Source organism: Anser cygnoides, chromosome 13 (genome assembly GCF_040182565.1).
Source record: "Anser cygnoides isolate HZ-2024a breed goose chromosome 13, Taihu_goose_T2T_genome, whole genome shotgun sequence".
Lineage (NCBI taxonomy): Eukaryota > Metazoa > Chordata > Aves > Anseriformes > Anatidae > Anser > Anser cygnoides.
The window spans coordinates 4,407,942-4,424,997 of NC_089885.1; the positions used below are offsets into that span (position 1 = coordinate 4,407,942).

The 17,056-nt window shown below is 36.6% G+C and overlaps 1 protein-coding gene across 7 annotated transcripts in view; it reads left to right on the top strand.

Annotated features, from left to right (window-relative positions):
• ATRX (ATRX chromatin remodeler) overlaps positions 1 to 17,056 on the top strand; it is an 85,991-nt gene that overhangs the window by 13,910 nt on the left and 55,025 nt on the right. For 5 of the 7 annotated variants that reach the window (XM_067004794.1, XM_067004795.1, XM_048070696.2 and 2 more), the window contains exons 4-9: positions 1,049 to 1,101; positions 2,781 to 2,905; positions 4,184 to 4,303; positions 7,867 to 7,976; positions 10,080 to 10,147; positions 11,032 to 13,952. In XM_067004794.1, the coding sequence (XP_066860895.1) occupies positions 1,049 to 1,101; positions 2,781 to 2,905; positions 4,184 to 4,303; positions 7,867 to 7,976; positions 10,080 to 10,147; positions 11,032 to 13,952 (3,397 nt within the window). The remainder of the gene's footprint in view (positions 1 to 1,048; positions 1,102 to 2,780; positions 2,906 to 4,183; positions 4,304 to 7,866; positions 7,977 to 10,079; positions 10,148 to 11,031; positions 13,953 to 17,056) is intronic. The other 2 variants (XM_067004796.1, XM_067004797.1) reach the window with 1 other exon arrangement.

The following is a 17,056-nucleotide window of genomic DNA, read 5'->3' on the forward strand; positions in this document are numbered from 1 at the left end:
TTACTTGGATGATTTTACTGTTTTTTCTGATGTACAATAATTCCTGGGTAAAATGTCTCTAATGCACTTCAGAGAATTAATTTATGCTTACCTAAAGCGTGCAGTTGCGTTTTTGCTAGGAAACACAGTGTTGTTAATTTATTCAGACCGAGTGTATTGCAAAGTGACTTCTTTTTAAAGAAATTCAGTTAATATTTTTCTCCTTAATTCTGTTCTTTGGATTGTTTGTAAACAGACTCCTATTTAATTTTTGCTTAAAAGAATTGGTCTCCCTTGTTTACGCTCACACCATATTACTCAGATAACAATAGATGCTCATAGGGCTGTGTAAGCTACTGCAGCACTGAGGTGCTGTGAGGAATCCCAGTGACTTGTATAAAAAGTGAAAATGTGCAGCAGTACGGAGACAGGTGTGTGTGCTCAGTGTCGTTTTACACTGTGAGGTGAGTTAGACCATTCTTCTGTGCATTAATCGCGGAAGAGTTAACGTTGCGGTGAAGATGCACAGACTTAGAGGCCCCAGACCTGTTTGTGATTCAGAATGGTCATTGATCTGACCTGTTCTTTTCCCTGCTCCAGAAAGCTGAGAACTTGCAGCACGTTGGTGGGAGCTGACAATTGCAAGGGCAAAATTTCCTCAGTTTCATGGAGAGAGTGCTTGAGATGTGCAGTGTCTTTCTCTGAATGTCTCAATTTACAACAGCACTCTCTCTTAATTTCTCTCAAGATATATGGTTAGCGAGGTTTGTGAGCATTAGATTACTGACTTAGAGTTCGGTTACACCTATTTCAAAACATGTTTGTAAAGGAATTACGACTCATTGGAGTCTTAAGTCTGCTTAAACTAAATCTATGGGTTTTGGTTAACTGAACTGGCTTGACTATTGAAATTGTGTCACTTTTTATTAATGCTTCTGTTGATTTATTTTATTTTGTAAGAGCCGGTGACTTCTGAGATGTTTCAGTGGTGTTTGAGTTAATGTAAGAAGCTTGTTTTGTTGACAGGTGTCATGGTCATAATGCGGTGACTTTTTTTTCTTGTTTTTAGGGCAGCAGCTCTTCAGAAAGAACGAAATCCTTAGGATCATCACGTTCAAAAAGGTTGGTTTGGAAAATAAAAGGAAATAAATTACTTTCAATCATGTGAAAGTATTGCCAAGTCTTTGTACTATGCCAGATGCTTTTGGTGTATACCAGTTTAGGTCCACTAAGTTAACAGAGTTCTGGTAAAACAAATGCCTTATAGCACATTTACAATTCCAATAGTCTTTCAGGGTCAAGAAGCTAAGATCATAAAGTTAATTTTTTTAATTTATAACGAGATGACAAGATTATCCTGCAGCTTCAGGCTCTTCAGGACAAAGGTGCTTATACAATTACTTTACTCTTGCTCTTTCAACACATGGGATTCTCCCAAAAACATAAGCTAAGGCATACAGAAAAAAAGCTTTATGTACCTTATTAAGAGACTGTAGAATCAAAATGTGCTAATAAGTTGTCCTGTGCAGCAGCTGCCATTTGCTGCATCTCTGCATAATCCCTTTTTGCTCTTTGATGTAAAAAAAGTATGGAGTTAACTGTTTACAGTTTGAAGAAGACAAATTATATGTGACCTAAATAACAGCAGGCTTATTCTAATAGAACTCCTCATTTTTTACTCTCAGCTAATGCTCATTCAGGTTATGTCCTTCATGATTTTTTCCTTCATGATTTTTTTTTTATTATCCTAATATGCTGTGTAGATAGGTGAGCTCTTCTAAGTGCACAATTTGAACATCTTTCTTCTTAGTGCTCTGAAGCGGTATATATCTCTTTTCAGTCTCATATTTATCCAAGTTTGTTTATTGTATCATATCTGCTGGAATTAAATAACATTCTTCATTCTCCCTTTTTGTATTTGGCTTGATTCTGTATTTGCAAGTGTGGTTTCGTATTTGACTTTAATTTCTCCCTCATCTTCTGAATGCAGTCTCCTGACAAACTTTTTTGTTTATATAATTTTGGGAGTTTTGTTTTTGCTTCCTGTCTATCATTAAATGTAGTGTCCCTCATACACTTACCACACTGTGCCTGATACTGAGAAAAACAGCATCCTGCACTGACATAAGTAGTCTTTATTACCTTCAGTAATACCTAGGTATTACTGAAAATTATTGAAATTACGCCCATTTTTTTCCTGCCCTGACATAGTGTATTCCTTCATGTTATGGTGTTACTTCTGAGTTACTTTTGTATGAAGTTCTGGAGACTGATCTCTATATTCAACAGTCAGCTTTTTAATTTCTTTCTGCATTTCCTTTATTTCATTGCAAATGTCTCTTCTGCCAAGCTGCTTTTTGTCATTTGCTAATATCTGTGTGTTCTCTTTGGGCTGCCTCTTAAACTTGGAACCATGTATAACGTTTCTGAGTAGACATCCACTTGGGTTTCATTCTGGCTTTTTTTTGTATTTATAAAAATGTGACTTCCTGTATACCTTTTTAAAAGCATGTGGAACACTGATATGACCAAAAAATCATACAGCAAATAATGTGAAACAAAAATCCTTTCTTAGTATATCTTTTTATTTCCCATAGGAGAGAAGAGTTCCTTGTCCTAATAAGAAAATTACTATACAGCTTACTTACTATAATAACTCAGAGCATCCCCCCTTGCGTTTTAAATGAATTAAAATAGAGGTTTCCCCAATTAGCATGGTATTCTCCTTGCAAAGTGCAAGGCTTACCTGTGTCACAGTATGTACTATTTGTCACAGCATGGGTTTTTTTCTGTCTATGCAGGAAACCTACAATTGTAACAAAATATGTCGGATCAGATGATGAACAAATCTTAGATGAGACTGTAAATGAAGATAATTCAAATGAAAACTCAGAAAATGATGTTGATATGAAAAGCTTGCCTAAAGGTAGTTCATGTCTTTCTTTGTATCTGAATTCAGCAAATTAGCGAAGATTATGATGCAGCGTAAATATTTAATTAGAATGCGCAAGTATTAGTAAAATACCTCTCATAGGTCCTGTTGGCTTTTATGTATAAACATACACATTCACATACGCATGCACACCCCCCTGCCCTACCCCTGCACCAACACTTAGAAGAGGAAGTCCTGTTTCCAAGCACCTTTCATTTTGAACCCAGCATACTGTAATACGTGGATATACCAGGATGTGCTGATGGCTTAATTTCAGATGTCTATGGCCATGTGTACAAAACCACCATATAGCAGAGAAAATACTTCTGTTCTTGGGTAGAAGTCTCAAGCTCTGTCACTTGCAAGTCTTACTTATTTTAGTGTTCTGTTTTTGGAGGTTATTGAGAAATAGATCAACAGAAGTAAAACTGAATGTGGGGGGAAAAATTTAATTATTAGATCTATTTTTAAGCATCCTTTTAAATAGTTGTTACTATAAGCCTACATCCTGTTCTTCTTAACTATACCGTGATTTTGATTAATCTTCTCCATTTCTTACCTCTGAAAGTTACGGGAAACATTGGAGGTACTGCTACTGTTTACTCCATGAGTAGCAGTCATTAAAACAGTCACTTGAAAATTACTTTTTTCAGAATGTTGGATTATTTCCAGTGTCCTCACACCAAAAGTATTAAAACTAAGCTCTAAGTAGGAAAGATGTTTTTTAATTCACATAATTTTGATTATTACTGTTCTTTGTTTAAATAAAAAGTGATTTTCTGAATTTTACTAGGGTGAAAAAAGGTTTTGTTCTATTGTTCTTTTATTTATTACATGCTGAAATAAATTAACATGAGGGAAACTGGGTAGAAGGGGGAAGAGAGAGAGAAGAGTAGTTACTTTTAGGCTTCTACTAGGTTTAAGTGACCTAACCCAAGCTCTTTAGTTGCAGCATTGCACTGCAAATTCCTGTACTGAAAAATTCCCAGCAGTATGATAATCCACTTCTGCACATATCCCATCAGGGCAGAGAGCATACAACTTGCTCCTCATAGCCTGTTCAGTCTTTGGCTTTTGTCCTACAGTCACAAAATGGACATAGTTTGAAGTGTGTGGTGTTTAATTTTTTGTGCTGTGAACACCTGTGCATTTGAAACTGTCAACAAATTGCACTTTTTTTTAAAGATACTATGTTGGCATTTATTTAAACAAGACTCTTGCACTTCATTTGGATGTGTAATGGTTTCCAATTTCTAAATGGAATTATTCTAGGTACAGTGGTTGTACAGCCTGAGCCAGTGCTGAATGAAGACAAAGATGATTTTAAAGGGCCTGAATTTAGAAGCAGAAATACCGTTAAAATGAAACCTGAAGCTCCCAAAAAGCGTGGAGGTAAATACAATTTAAAACATTTATTAAAACGGGTTTAAATTGCTGCTTATGACCACATTTGGTACATCTAAAAATTGTTCATATTTCTAATAAATTATCCTAAAAATACCTCCACTCTTCTGGCTTTTTGTTCATTAAGGATTCTAGCTGGCTGAAATTAGCCTCCATTGCTGCCCCTGCAATGCAGCAGTGAAAGCTAAGATTAGTTCTCATTACACTTCTTATTTTCAGTAGCTATAGGATGCATCATTAGGTACTCCATATGGACCCTTCTTGCTTTGTATTGAGAACAGTTGCTTGCTTGCAAGCAGGTGTTAATGGTTCCTTTTTTAAGGAATTATATTGGAACAGCATTGGTAAGGGAATGGTCACAGACTCACCAAGAAAATGATTGTGTTTGAGCAGGGGCACGTATAGACATAGCTACCAATCAGTGAGCTAACAAGAAAGCTGAAGCCTCTGAGAGAATTCAAAGGCTTTTTCTTGTTTATTTTTTTAAACTTGGGGGAAATTCCCCATTGGTGGGCCCTTCTAAAGATTATTTTTGAGAAGCTGCTTTGCTAGCTTGGTTTTTCATAACCTCTACTAAAACTCAGAAGAAGTTAGGTAGCTTCTAAGGATAACAAATTCCTCTCTCTCATATTTTTCCAAAACTTAAGGGGGTGAGGGGGGAGTTACATACAAACTAGCCAATAAGAAGTCAGGTATTTTCTTTAATACTCCTAGCAGTATCTTAGTTCACACATGAGCAGCAGTACCCAGGACCCTAACTTTTCCCATTGTGTCATATGAGATACTTACTCTCTTTTAAAGTCATTATAATTTTATAAGTGTTATTTCTGTCATATGTGGTTGAAGAGAAGTAAAACACAACTGCGAGGAAATTTGCTTGTGCATACGCAGTTTAATCACATTTTGAGCACTAATGCTTTCTCTAAATTATTTATCTTTGAAAGTTCAGTTGTATTAATGGAAGACATCCTACTTAGCATGTAGGGAAATACTTTTTACAAGAGGTCCAACTGAAATCTTCAGGGCTATAATATCGGAAAGCTAGGACTTCTGCTTGAGTTTTGTGGACTGTGTGCGCATCCTCAGGACAATTCATAACTCGCCCTTCCAGCTTTATTTTTCTGACCCTAGAGAATTTGAGGGCCCTCATTTGTGTATGTGGACTGGTTACTCACGTGCTGACGCCTTGCAGAAGATAATTATTTTGGAAGGAATAGCAAGAGTTTTAGACCATGCCTTTACCCAGGGCAAGCTCAGCTATATTTGTGTCACTGCTGGTAATCTTTGTATGACTTATTTTTAAAGCTGTCCCATATATGTGTTAAGCTCCTGTTGACTTTGACTGAAATGGAATAGGTAGTGCCTTCTCCTTTGTTGTCCCCATTTCCAGAACAGGAAGAGTAACCAGGAGAGAGTTGTGGCTACAGCCTACCTCAAGAACAGACGGATTAGGAATGTATCTAAACAGTTGTGCAGAAAAGATAGTGTAGATCCATTTATTCTGCACCTGCTGCATGCAGCAGGTCTAGTTAAATGACGTGGCCCTCTACCTTTCTCTTGCTGCCACAATGAGGTGCCTGGCCTGTGCACATGCAAGATTGATCATTACAGATTTAAGCAGGCAAGCATGTAGTCCCAGCTGCTTGACATCCTGAATTCTATGCACAGCATGAATACATAAACAATAACAAAAAAAATTAAAATGAAAAAAAGCCAATGCATCTTGTTTTTTGCAGACTGCATCTACACATTTTCATTAGGAGTTACGTGTCTAGTTTATGTTAGAAATATCAGTAGTAATGGAACTCTCTTGCCTTTCTAGCATCCAAATGGTCTTACCCAGTACTCTTAAAAGGCATTGTGTCAGTCCTTATTTGCAACTTTTGTGTCTGCAGAATGGTTATGGTTGTGTTTTTACTAACAAACTCATAGTTAGGAATGTTTTTTTTAAGTAGTTTCTCAGTATTAATGAATAAATAGTTGCTTCATTTCTTCAGACCTCCATCATTTGTAGTAGTAATGTGGTTTACAAAAGTTTGCCTCAAAAATATCTTTTTGTTTTCTAGTGCTAACTTGCAGATTTTAGGAAGAAGGCAGTATTTTTTCTGCTCAAATTTGTAGAGGGTGGAAGTGACTTGGGACTTGACAGCAAATAGCTTGTTCTCCCTCCATTTCTTATACCCATTAAGGACAGTGATGTTTGAAAAAGTCTGGGTAGGCTGCTGTGCTGCTTGATATAAGAGAAGGTGATCTATTTTTCTGAGTAGTACAATATGATGCATGTGTGTATTTGAGATTTGCCAGCAGCATTTGGAATAGGCACTTGAGCTTTTGAGGTCATATGGGATGTTTTGAAAATCTACAAGCTCTGCAGTACATGCGTGATTGCATGCATTGAAGTTAAAATCAACAAATACTGCATTCATAATTTCAGACCTGGGATTTTCACTGAATTGTGAGGATATATTAGCTGTTCTCACTGGACTGTAATCTATTTCAGATTGTGCCTCAGGAGCTAACAGCTAGTAGCTTGTATTCTGTATATGTTCACTCAGTTCCTTAACATTGTTCTATTGGTGCTTGGTTCTCATTCTGTGTAGTAGTTATTTTTTTATTTATAGTCTGTACTCAGACTATAACCATTAAGTTAAATATTTGAGGCAATTTCCTTGTACTACTTACTGAACATGACAGCAAATGGCAAGTCGCAGTTAAGTGTGTATCAAACCTCTGTCTACTTGATCCCAAATTAAGTTTTTGACAGCATATTAATTTAACGTATAAGCATTCTCAAATGATTTTCCTCCTTGGAAGCATCATTGCTGTTGAAAAGAAAAGAGTCTCATAGTATTAATTAGTTGGTTTAATAGCCTGGCAGAGAGCAAGCCTTCCAGCCCGAAGTTCACCGCCTTTGAAAGTGAGCTGAGGGATTAACGAGGGATGCTTTCTTGACCAAATGAATATATGGCACCAGAGTGGTACAGAACTATTGGAACAGTCAGCAAGATGTTGAGAACATACGTATTACAGCAAAACTGTGCTTTAAAAACAAGAAATCAAGAAGGGAACAAAAACTGAAAGAAGATTTTTCAGACATTGTTTATGAGCGTTACATATACCTTCTGTAATGGTTTCCAGTCTTTTTCATTGAGAAACTAAAGCTGTGTGGGAAAGAACCATCATAATACAAACCGTGTTCATAAAATTCCATTTAAAGAATGAAAGAGGAAGGTTATACAGGATATCAGGGCTGCTTTGAAAGATTTTTAATGATGACTTGCATATTTAGGTGTTTTCTCAGGAGATGACCAGTTAATTCAAATTAGGTCTCCCAAAGGAAAAGATGTATCTTGATCCCAAGTGGAGTATAATAATTAGAGGAAAATTCTTTCAGTCTTTAACTGGTGAGCAGTGCAGAAACATCTCTCTGACACTGAGTGGTAAAGAATGTAACAGGCCAAAATACTGTAAGAAAATGAAATAGATATATACAGATTTCTTTTAAAAAATAATAAAAAGAATTAATGTGTGTTTTATAATCCTCTCTATAGAGGAAGGACTCCATGGAATTGTAAGCTGTACAGCTTGTGGGCAACAGGTGAACCATTTTCAAAAGGATTCAATCTATAGACATCCTACACTGAAAGTTCTTATTTGTAAGGTATGTGGTAAACAGTTTTACAGTTTGTACTGTTTGTTTTTGTTTGAAGTGTCATAATAGTTGATTTGGGTGGGATTTTTGTGGGAGTAGTTCTTGGTTTTTAGCTTAAAAACCTTTCAGTCATCAACTGTTATAATTAAGGAAACTAAAGCAGAAAGCTTTATTAAAATTTATTAAAATATTTTTGTATACCTCAATTAAACTCATTGTGATTTCTTTGTAAGTTATTTTTACAGTTTTAAGACTGGAGTATTAGTGATCTTAAATGGTCTGTCTGAAATTTCTCCTACTTGTAATGTATTATAAGAACAAATTCAATTCTGGATCTCCTGGTAAAGAGCACTGTATGTAAAACAACATCAGAGCAACAAGTAGAAAGGTAGCTTCAAAGCCATCTCAGTTTCCCTGACATACAGATCCAGGACTGTCATAATTTATGGCAACCTCTGTAATGATTATCTAGTCTATAGCCCTAAGCTAACTTCTGGGTCTTCAGCTACATAGCTTATGGTGGCTTCAGTTAGGTTGTAAGTTGCCAGCAATGCAAGATATGAGGAGCAGGGGAGGAAGAAACTGGCTTTGCCTCCTGTTGCAGAGACTTACGTTTGGATTTTCAAGGAGATAGAGCTCTCTCTATTACATATCTCTATATCTGTAGAGATTCTGTATTTATAAAGATATCTCTGAAGATAAAGAGATAAAGATTTGTGCATGTTTAGCATTCCCCTTCTCTCTTCCTGCTTCTCCCCCAGATCCCGATTAATGTTAGGCATTCGGCTGACATACTGTCTCAGACATGTCCATATAGTCTAATGTTCTGGCTCATTTCTTTTACTTATTCTAGCTTGTTTCTTTTATAAAGCATGCTTCAGGAAAATTAGCTTTCAGGATGACTGTTTTCAATCTCCATTAGAGTCCTAACTCTTGTTCCAAGACTTGAGAATCATTAATATGTAACTGTACATGTTCGTGTGATATGCGCAAGTATCCATTTCAGTTTTGAAACTTGTTTAGGTTGTTGGCTTTCCTAACAGCTCTTGACTGAGTTCTGCTAATTAATGATGTCATTTGTTGTTTCCCACAAATTTTCTTATCTTTTCTTAATTGAACATGGCCATACGTTAATGTGTTGAGAGGAATGGAAGTCCCTGACCTGCATATTCTGTGTCTTCCATGTATTCTTTCCTCCTGCTTAGGTAAAAAGCCCTAGACTTTTCAGTTTTATTTCAGAGACTATTTTCCTTTGACTTCAAGTATACTGCCAAGAGTCTAAACATCAGCTTATATTGTTGGCTTTTTTGGTGTTTGGCTGGTGTATAACTCTGCATTCCAGATTAAGGGGCATCATCACTTCAGGTGTGGAAGTCTCTTCTGGATTCTGAATTCACTGGGTGTAAGGGCAGAATTTAGCTGATAGCTTGTATTAATCCCCAGAAGTAGAAGTAGACCTTCAAGTTTAGGAGAACTTCCTTTACCAATGACTGGAAAATGACTTGAAAATTTGGTTTAAAAACTTAAGCACCTGAAGCCACTGCTACTGCTAGCTGAGTTGCTTGTATTATTTTCCTGTTGTTACCAGTTTTTCAATTAAAATGCTTATCTGCACCTGGAAGTTGAAGCCTTCGATGTTAACATCGGGATGAATACTGAAGACCTTTTAATTTAAAATCTTATGGGATTGATCAATAAATAACATAGAGCTGAAAACTAATTTATGTAGGATTAAGCGTATCAGGGAGACGTGTTTTTTTTTTTACTGTGTTGTTGATGTCCCTAGAATGTAGGTAGAAAATCTTTCCTAAATTGGAAGACAAACATTCAGTTCATGTTCTAGAATATGCAAATATGCAGCCATCAAACAAAAGCCTGTTACGTAACTTTCAAATAAACTTGGAGCTATCTAAATAAGTCATGATTTAGGACCTGTTGTACCTATGATTTTTTTTCTTTTTAGATTAATAACAAACATTAAAGGGTAGAATGCTGAATACCTTTCACTTGGTGCTTTTAATGGTTTGCTCCTACTGCATGTTAAAATCATATGGCTTACTGGAGTGCATTTGAGATTGAATGAAAAATTCCTTGTTCTGTCTTTTGTTATAGACTTGCTACAAGTATTACATGAGTGATGACATAAGCCGTGATTCAGATGGAATGGATGAACAGTGTAGGTAGGTATCTAGATACTGAATAAACACCCCCAGCTCTTGTTTTCTTTCTCTTGCATTAATGAAGTTATTGACGGATAAAGACTAGTACAAAAGAGCTTTAATTAACAGTTGTTTCTTACCAAGAGGGTTTTTGTAAATATTTCACTGTTGCTTTTAATAATGAACAAGAAAACATTGTATAAAGAAATATAGTAGTAAACACTTGCAAGACAACACATTTTTAACTAAATAGCATCTACCATACAAATACTTTAATTCAAAGCTGGGGATAAAATACGACATTTTAAGCCTTGTGAGACACAGTAACTTTATTTTTCCAGATGCATCTCCCACTTTTGATACGAAGTATTTTTATTGTCTACCTGCCAAATATTTAAATGAGTAATCCAGTCAAAATTATGCAGTTTGTGCTGCTCGTGAGCTTTCATATCAGTCACTTTTCAGGTCTTCATTGAAGACCATGCAATCTATATGTAGGTGATTTTTTTTCCTATGTATGTGCACTAGTAATACACCAGCTAAGTCTAGAAAGAGATTTAAGCTGATTATTTTGCTCTAAAACAAAAGAGAAAAACTTTCTTAATTCTCATAAGGAACGTGGAAAATCAAATTCAATTAGTTTTGTTTTTGCGATTAAGATGGGTGCTGAAAGTGTTTGGATATTTCTGGCCCTTTCAGCTTTTTGAACTGTTAGCTGAACACTTCAATATTCTGACTTTCTAATTCAGTTGAATGCTTTTCAGTCATGCTTTTCTTAATGTTTATCACCTGAATTTTTAAAGTGTAGATTCATTATCAAGTAGTGAAAGATATGCAAACTTCTCAAATATGTGGCCTTGATTATATGGAGATAAGACTTTCATATTTCTAATGTCTCGTTTCAGGTGGTGTGCTGAAGGTGGAAACTTGATTTGCTGTGACTTTTGCCATAACGCCTTCTGTAAAAAGTGCATTTTGCGCAATCTGGGTCGAAAGGAGCTATCAACTATAATGGATGAAAATAATCAGTGGCACTGCTATATTTGCCATCCAGAGCCTCTATTGGACTTGGTCACTGCTTGTGACAGTGTCTTTGAAAACTTGGAACAGTTACTACAGCAAAACAAAAAAAAGATCAAAGTAGAAAGTGAAAAAAGTAAAATATACGACCACACAGTCAAATTTTCTCCAAAGAGAAATAATTCAAATTGCAATGGTGAAGAAAAAAAACTAGATGATTCATATTCAGGTTCACTGACATACTCTTACAAAGCACTAATGGTGCCAAAAGACATGCTTAAAAAAACAAAAAAACTGGTTGAGACTACAGCAAATATGAATTCTAGCTTTGTAAGCTTTTTGAAAAAGGCTGCAGAGAATTTAGAAATAAGCCCAGCTATGCAGCTTCGTCAGCTAAAAGCTTTTAAATCTGTGCTGGGTGACATCAAAAAATGTCACCTGGCACTAGAAGAAGGTCTGAACCTGGAGATTCAAGCTTTGGATATTAAAATCAAAGAGAAAAATACCAAAGAGAAAAAAACTGATGTTAGATCAGAAAAAAATGAGGTGAAGAAAGATGAAGGAAAGGAACATGCGGCATTAGAAGAGGATGACACTGTAAAGAAGCAAGAAGAAGTTGCATCAGAACAGCCTGACAATGAGCCAATGGATCAAAGTGTTCCAACAATGGAACGAACAGATAACAAACGTGCAACTGGTGAAGAGAAAAAGTCTGGCACAAATGAAGAACCTCAGTATGAACCTAATAGTACAGAGGCTTTAGACATGGATATAGTGTCTGTTCCCTCATCCGTTCCTGAAGATATTTTTGAGACTCTAGAATCTGCTATGGAAATTCAGACTACTGCGGATGAGCAAGGCAGTGGAAATGCAGGAACAGATCACGAGACTCTAAATTCAAATATGAAATCGAACACTCCTTTGAAAGATACCAAAAGTGGAACTAAGTTAAAAGCTTCAGCTAAGGGAACAAAGGAACTGGTTGTAAAACTGACTCCAGTTTCCCTTTCGGAGTCTCCAGTTAAAGATGAAGACAGCAGTCTCAAGAAGGGAAGTAAGGATGTTGATGCATTACCTACAACAGAAAACTGTGACTCTGTAAAACAAAATCATAATGCTGGCAGTGAACGTTCCACAGAGAATGAAACCGTTTCACCTGCAGAGGAATCTGATCTCAGGAGATCACCCCGTGTGAAGACCACGCCTCTGAGGCGCCAAACAGACATGAATCCTTTAACGTCAAATTCAGAAGAAGATAGCAATGACACGTGTAATGAAAAACGTAAGAGAAAATCATCAAAACAACCAAGGAGGAAAAAAGATAAAAGAAACTCTTCTGAGAGTACTGTCGATGGTCCTAGCCCTAATAAGCTTTCTAAATCAAAAAAGCCAGATATATTAGATAACAGCTCAGATTCTGATGAGATGCCAGCTGTTCTTAAAGAAGTAGCTATGATGAGTCGCAGTTCTTCGGATATTGATAGCAATAGCGAAGCACTACCAAATGATCAGAAGCCTTTAAATGTTCTGAAGAAAGAACCAGTAAAGGATGAAAATGGAAAACGAAAACGAAAAAGTTCCAGTTCTGGTTCAGATTTAGATGCTAAAAGGGGCAAATCTGCCAAAAATTCTGCTGCTGCAAAAAAGAAACGACAGAACTATTCAGATTCTTCAAACTATGATTCTGAGTTAGAAAAAGAGATAAAAAGCTTGAGTAAAATTGAGTCTGCAAAAAAAGCTAAGAAAAAATACTCCAGAAAAGACGACAGCTATGATTCCTCTGAGGAAGAGCAGAGGAAGAAAGTTAGCAAGAGAAAGACAAATCTGAAGAAACAGAGAGGTAAATCTTCTGAAGATGATGCTGCTGAAAAGTCATCCCCAGAGAAGCAGATTAATCATTCTTCTGAAGATAAAAAAATTAGTGTGGGGTCGGATGTTAAGGAAGAGGTAAACACAGACTTGGAAGAAAAAGCTGCGAAGGGAAAGCAAGATGAGTCTTCTGATGTTGAGAAGTCTTTACTGGAGAAAGAGGAGAGCTCTCCTAAAGGTGTAAAGCTAAGTGAAGTTAAGAAAAATAAGGATTTGAAGAAAAAAAAGGCACAGGAAGATTCCTCTTCAGAGAGTGCTGAGAAACATGCAAAGAAAGAACAGAATTTGGATTCACCAAAAGAGAAATTCAAGAACAAAAAAAGATTAGAAAGAAAAGAGAAGAAATCTGAAAATTTGAAAAAGAAAAGCTTCAAGAAAGAACATGATGATTCCTCTTCTGATGTTGAAAAGTCGTCCCCAGAGAAAGGAAGTTGCAATTCTTCTGAAAATGATAAAACTAAAAATGAAACAATGGCTAAAGAAAAGAAAAGGAGGAATTTAAGAGAGAGAGGATCTAAAAGAGAACAGATTGATTTGTCTTCCGATGCTGAGAAATCTCCTCTGAAAGAGGAGAGTTCTTCTGAAGATGCTGTGCGGCATAAAAACCAAAGTGAAACTAAAGAAAAGAAGAAAATAAGTCACAAAAAGAAAATCACCAAGAAAGAACAGAATGACTCATCCTCTTCTGATGAGGAGTCTTATGAAGACAATAAGAAAAAGATTAAAAGAGGGTCAGTGAAAGAAAGTAAAAAGAATAACTTAAAAGAAAAAAAGAAAATGTCAAAAAAGGTTGTTGTCACTTCTTCATCCTCATCTGATAAGGAAGAAAATGATGAGCAGAATTCAACAGGTGATGGAAGCAGCGATGAGCAGAAAATTATGCCAGTGACTGAAAATTTAATGCTGTCTGCTGGCACAGGATTTTGTCAGTCATCAGGTGTGCAAAGATCTTCATCTACACCTATTATTAACATATGAATGGAGGAAATTGTAAGAGTTGGGTAACGGTTTACTAATCTAGCAGTGAAAATATTCATAAGCAAACATTGAAAAGTTTGTAGCCAGTTAGGTTTTCTGATGCTGATTTTAGAAGCACCATTACAATTTATTGTGTTGTTCGTCACTTCTGGAGTAAAGGATGTCAGTGGATATCTTCAGGAAATGGAGAGACTTGAGAAGCTATAGTCATAGTCTAATCCCAGCAGGTATTTCCTTGCTGCATGGCTTTCAAAAGCCTGTCTATTCTCTATGGTTGCCTCAGTACCGTTCAGCAGAAGCTAGCTTTAAGCAAGTAGGTATCTATTGAACTGCAATGACATTTGGTTATGCAGTGGAGATGACTCAAACTTGTGGCATTAGAGTATACATCTTAAAAACCATGTAGATTGTTCCTCATGAGACCCATGGGGCATTAGAGCACCTGTTAACAGAAGCGTCACCAATTAATGTTTTCATAGCAGGTTTAATAGTAATAATTGGTTTTTTCCTGCCAAGATAAACTGCTTCTTCACCGATGTCTAATGTCTTTAGGAAATTAATAGAAATACAGAACTGCTGGATTTGAGTGCTTGGCTTTAGAGAACATGAAAAGGAAGGGTAGTTTTCATGTTGCTGGACACCACAGATGTTTTTAGGAAATTAATTTGCAACTAAAAAAAAAGAAATCTTTTTGTTATTTTGATTACAGTGACAGGGAAGATGTTTTCTATTTGCTTCTGATGATGTTTCATAGAACTTCCTGTACGTGACTTTACTGTAACTGTTGGCTCAGATACTTCCAGTCATTGGTGAAACTGCAGCTAAACAACCAATAAAACAGCAATATATTTGTGAAGATAGCAGAAGGGACATTGTGGCCTTTTGGCTTTCCCGGAAAACCTCTGTAGACAGACACTTCTAAGTATTACTGCTGAGTGCAAAGGGAGTTTATTTTTGTGAGGATATTTTCTAGGGAGAGACAAATTAAAATTTTATACATAAAACATCATGTTCTTTTTTTCCTACCAACTTGACGCCCACCCATTTCTTCATGGGGTTATGTTGCAATTTAGTTTCTGGGAAGCTGTTAATTTTTAAAGATGCAACGGTTGCATTTCATATGCTTCTTTGGATTTATGACCCTGTAAGAAAGCAAAGCTTGATTAATGGTATTTTGCATCATTGTAGAATAACAGATGGAAAATAACTTTCTTAATCTGCATATTATACTGCCCCGTACTGAGCTTGTTTTTCAAGATCTTCTGATGGAGTAAGTTCAGTTGAATCTCTGCATATAGTACTGGGATTTTCAGGGATTTTCCTTGACAGCTACCAAAATGGTAATTCCCCAATGACACCACCGCTGAGGAAGATTGCAAATAGTGAACTCTTTGCATAGTAATGGACTAACACTCCTATAGATACACAATTGATTGTACTCTGACAGTAACCTATATGCAGCAGTTCTCAGCATCGCTTGATCATCAAGTAGGCTGAGGGTTAACAGCTTACAAATGAGAAAAATGAGACGGTGATGTGGGATGACTGATAGGAGAGTTAGTCTGAGAGGGAACTGAGTGGTTTAGCCTGGAGAGTCAATGCTAAAGCTGGGGAATCTTCGCTGCTGCCTTCTGACTTCCCTATGGGTGGTATAGAGAAGGCTGAGCCAGATGCACAGCGAAAGGATGAGAGGCTAGATACAAGTTGCATGCAGCAAGGAAAATTCCAATTAGACATTAAGTTCTTCACATGGAGGATGGGCAAAGCCTGAAAGTGGTTGCCCTGTCAAATTTTGGAATCCCCAACCTTGTAAGTACTCAAGACTTGACAAAGCCCAGAGAAAGTTGGTCTTGCTTTGCAGTTAGCTCTGGGTTGAGGAGGGAGTTGGAGGGGATGATGTTCAGAGGTCTCCTCCAACCTTGTTTGTTGTATCGTTCTATGAGAAGCCAACTTGATTATATTGCTTTATGAGGAGGCAAGCTTGCACTTACTCTCAGTTTACTTCAGGTTTACTTCTGTGTTTGAACAAGCTCAAGTTGTTGAGTGAATGAGACTTAGAATCCATTTTAACCAGCAGGATACTTCTATTTATCCAAGCCTGAGATTGAGGGACTTCTCTGATCACCTCTTAACCAGATGTCTGACAGGACCATGTAGTACTAATTCCAGGACAAGGGTGTGTTGAAACAACTCAGAGCAAACCTTTTGCAGCCTAATTTTGGTCTGCTCCCGACAGGTAGAAATGCACTGTAGAAATGAACAAGGGGACCTCAGTTGATTAGGATGTTAAGGTCTCTTTTTTTCCCGAATGCTTAATATTACTATCCTGAAGATTTGACTTGTGTGCAGATCAGAGAAAAGAAAGTGGGAGGGCCTGGCAGTGTGCTAAAAATAGTGTGCTATCTGAATTTCTTTCAGTTCAGCAAGGAAAGTGCGGAGGAACGAGGAGGTGTCCTGTTGTGCTAGTCTTTCCCAGTTTGTGTTGCATTCAGTGTCCTGTGCTGTTACTTTTGACATGCTTTCCATCCGAGATGATAACCGTGTTGTACAACTGAGTTTTGATAGTTACTTGTAAGGATAACATTTATTTTTCAAAATAGGTCTTCACAAATACGCAGCAAATGTATGTGCATTGTCTTTGATAGAAAGGAAAAACAGGCAAGGATTATTGTTCTCAGCTAATTCTTAATAGCAGCAAGGCAGGTGAGAAGTTTAGTAAGTGATTCTGCATTATAGTATATACTCTATATACTATATATATATTCTTTTCAGCTTCTGCAAATTCAGTGGCAGAGCTCCTGAAATGGAGCTAGTAACTTCTTACAGTTCAGAAATGAAGTTCTGTAACTGGAGTATTCAGTATTTATATGTTTTAGTGTAAAAACAATAAGTAAATTCATAGTATATAATAAGGAAACAATAGCATGTTGTGTGTAGTAGCAAAAATAACGTGGACGAAAGGGCTACTTGAAAAGCTAGGTACTTGTACTAATAAAAGTACTTATTTGTATTGTCCAGATAGCTCTTTGGTTATATAGTGAAAAAGTTGTGGTGTTAACAAGC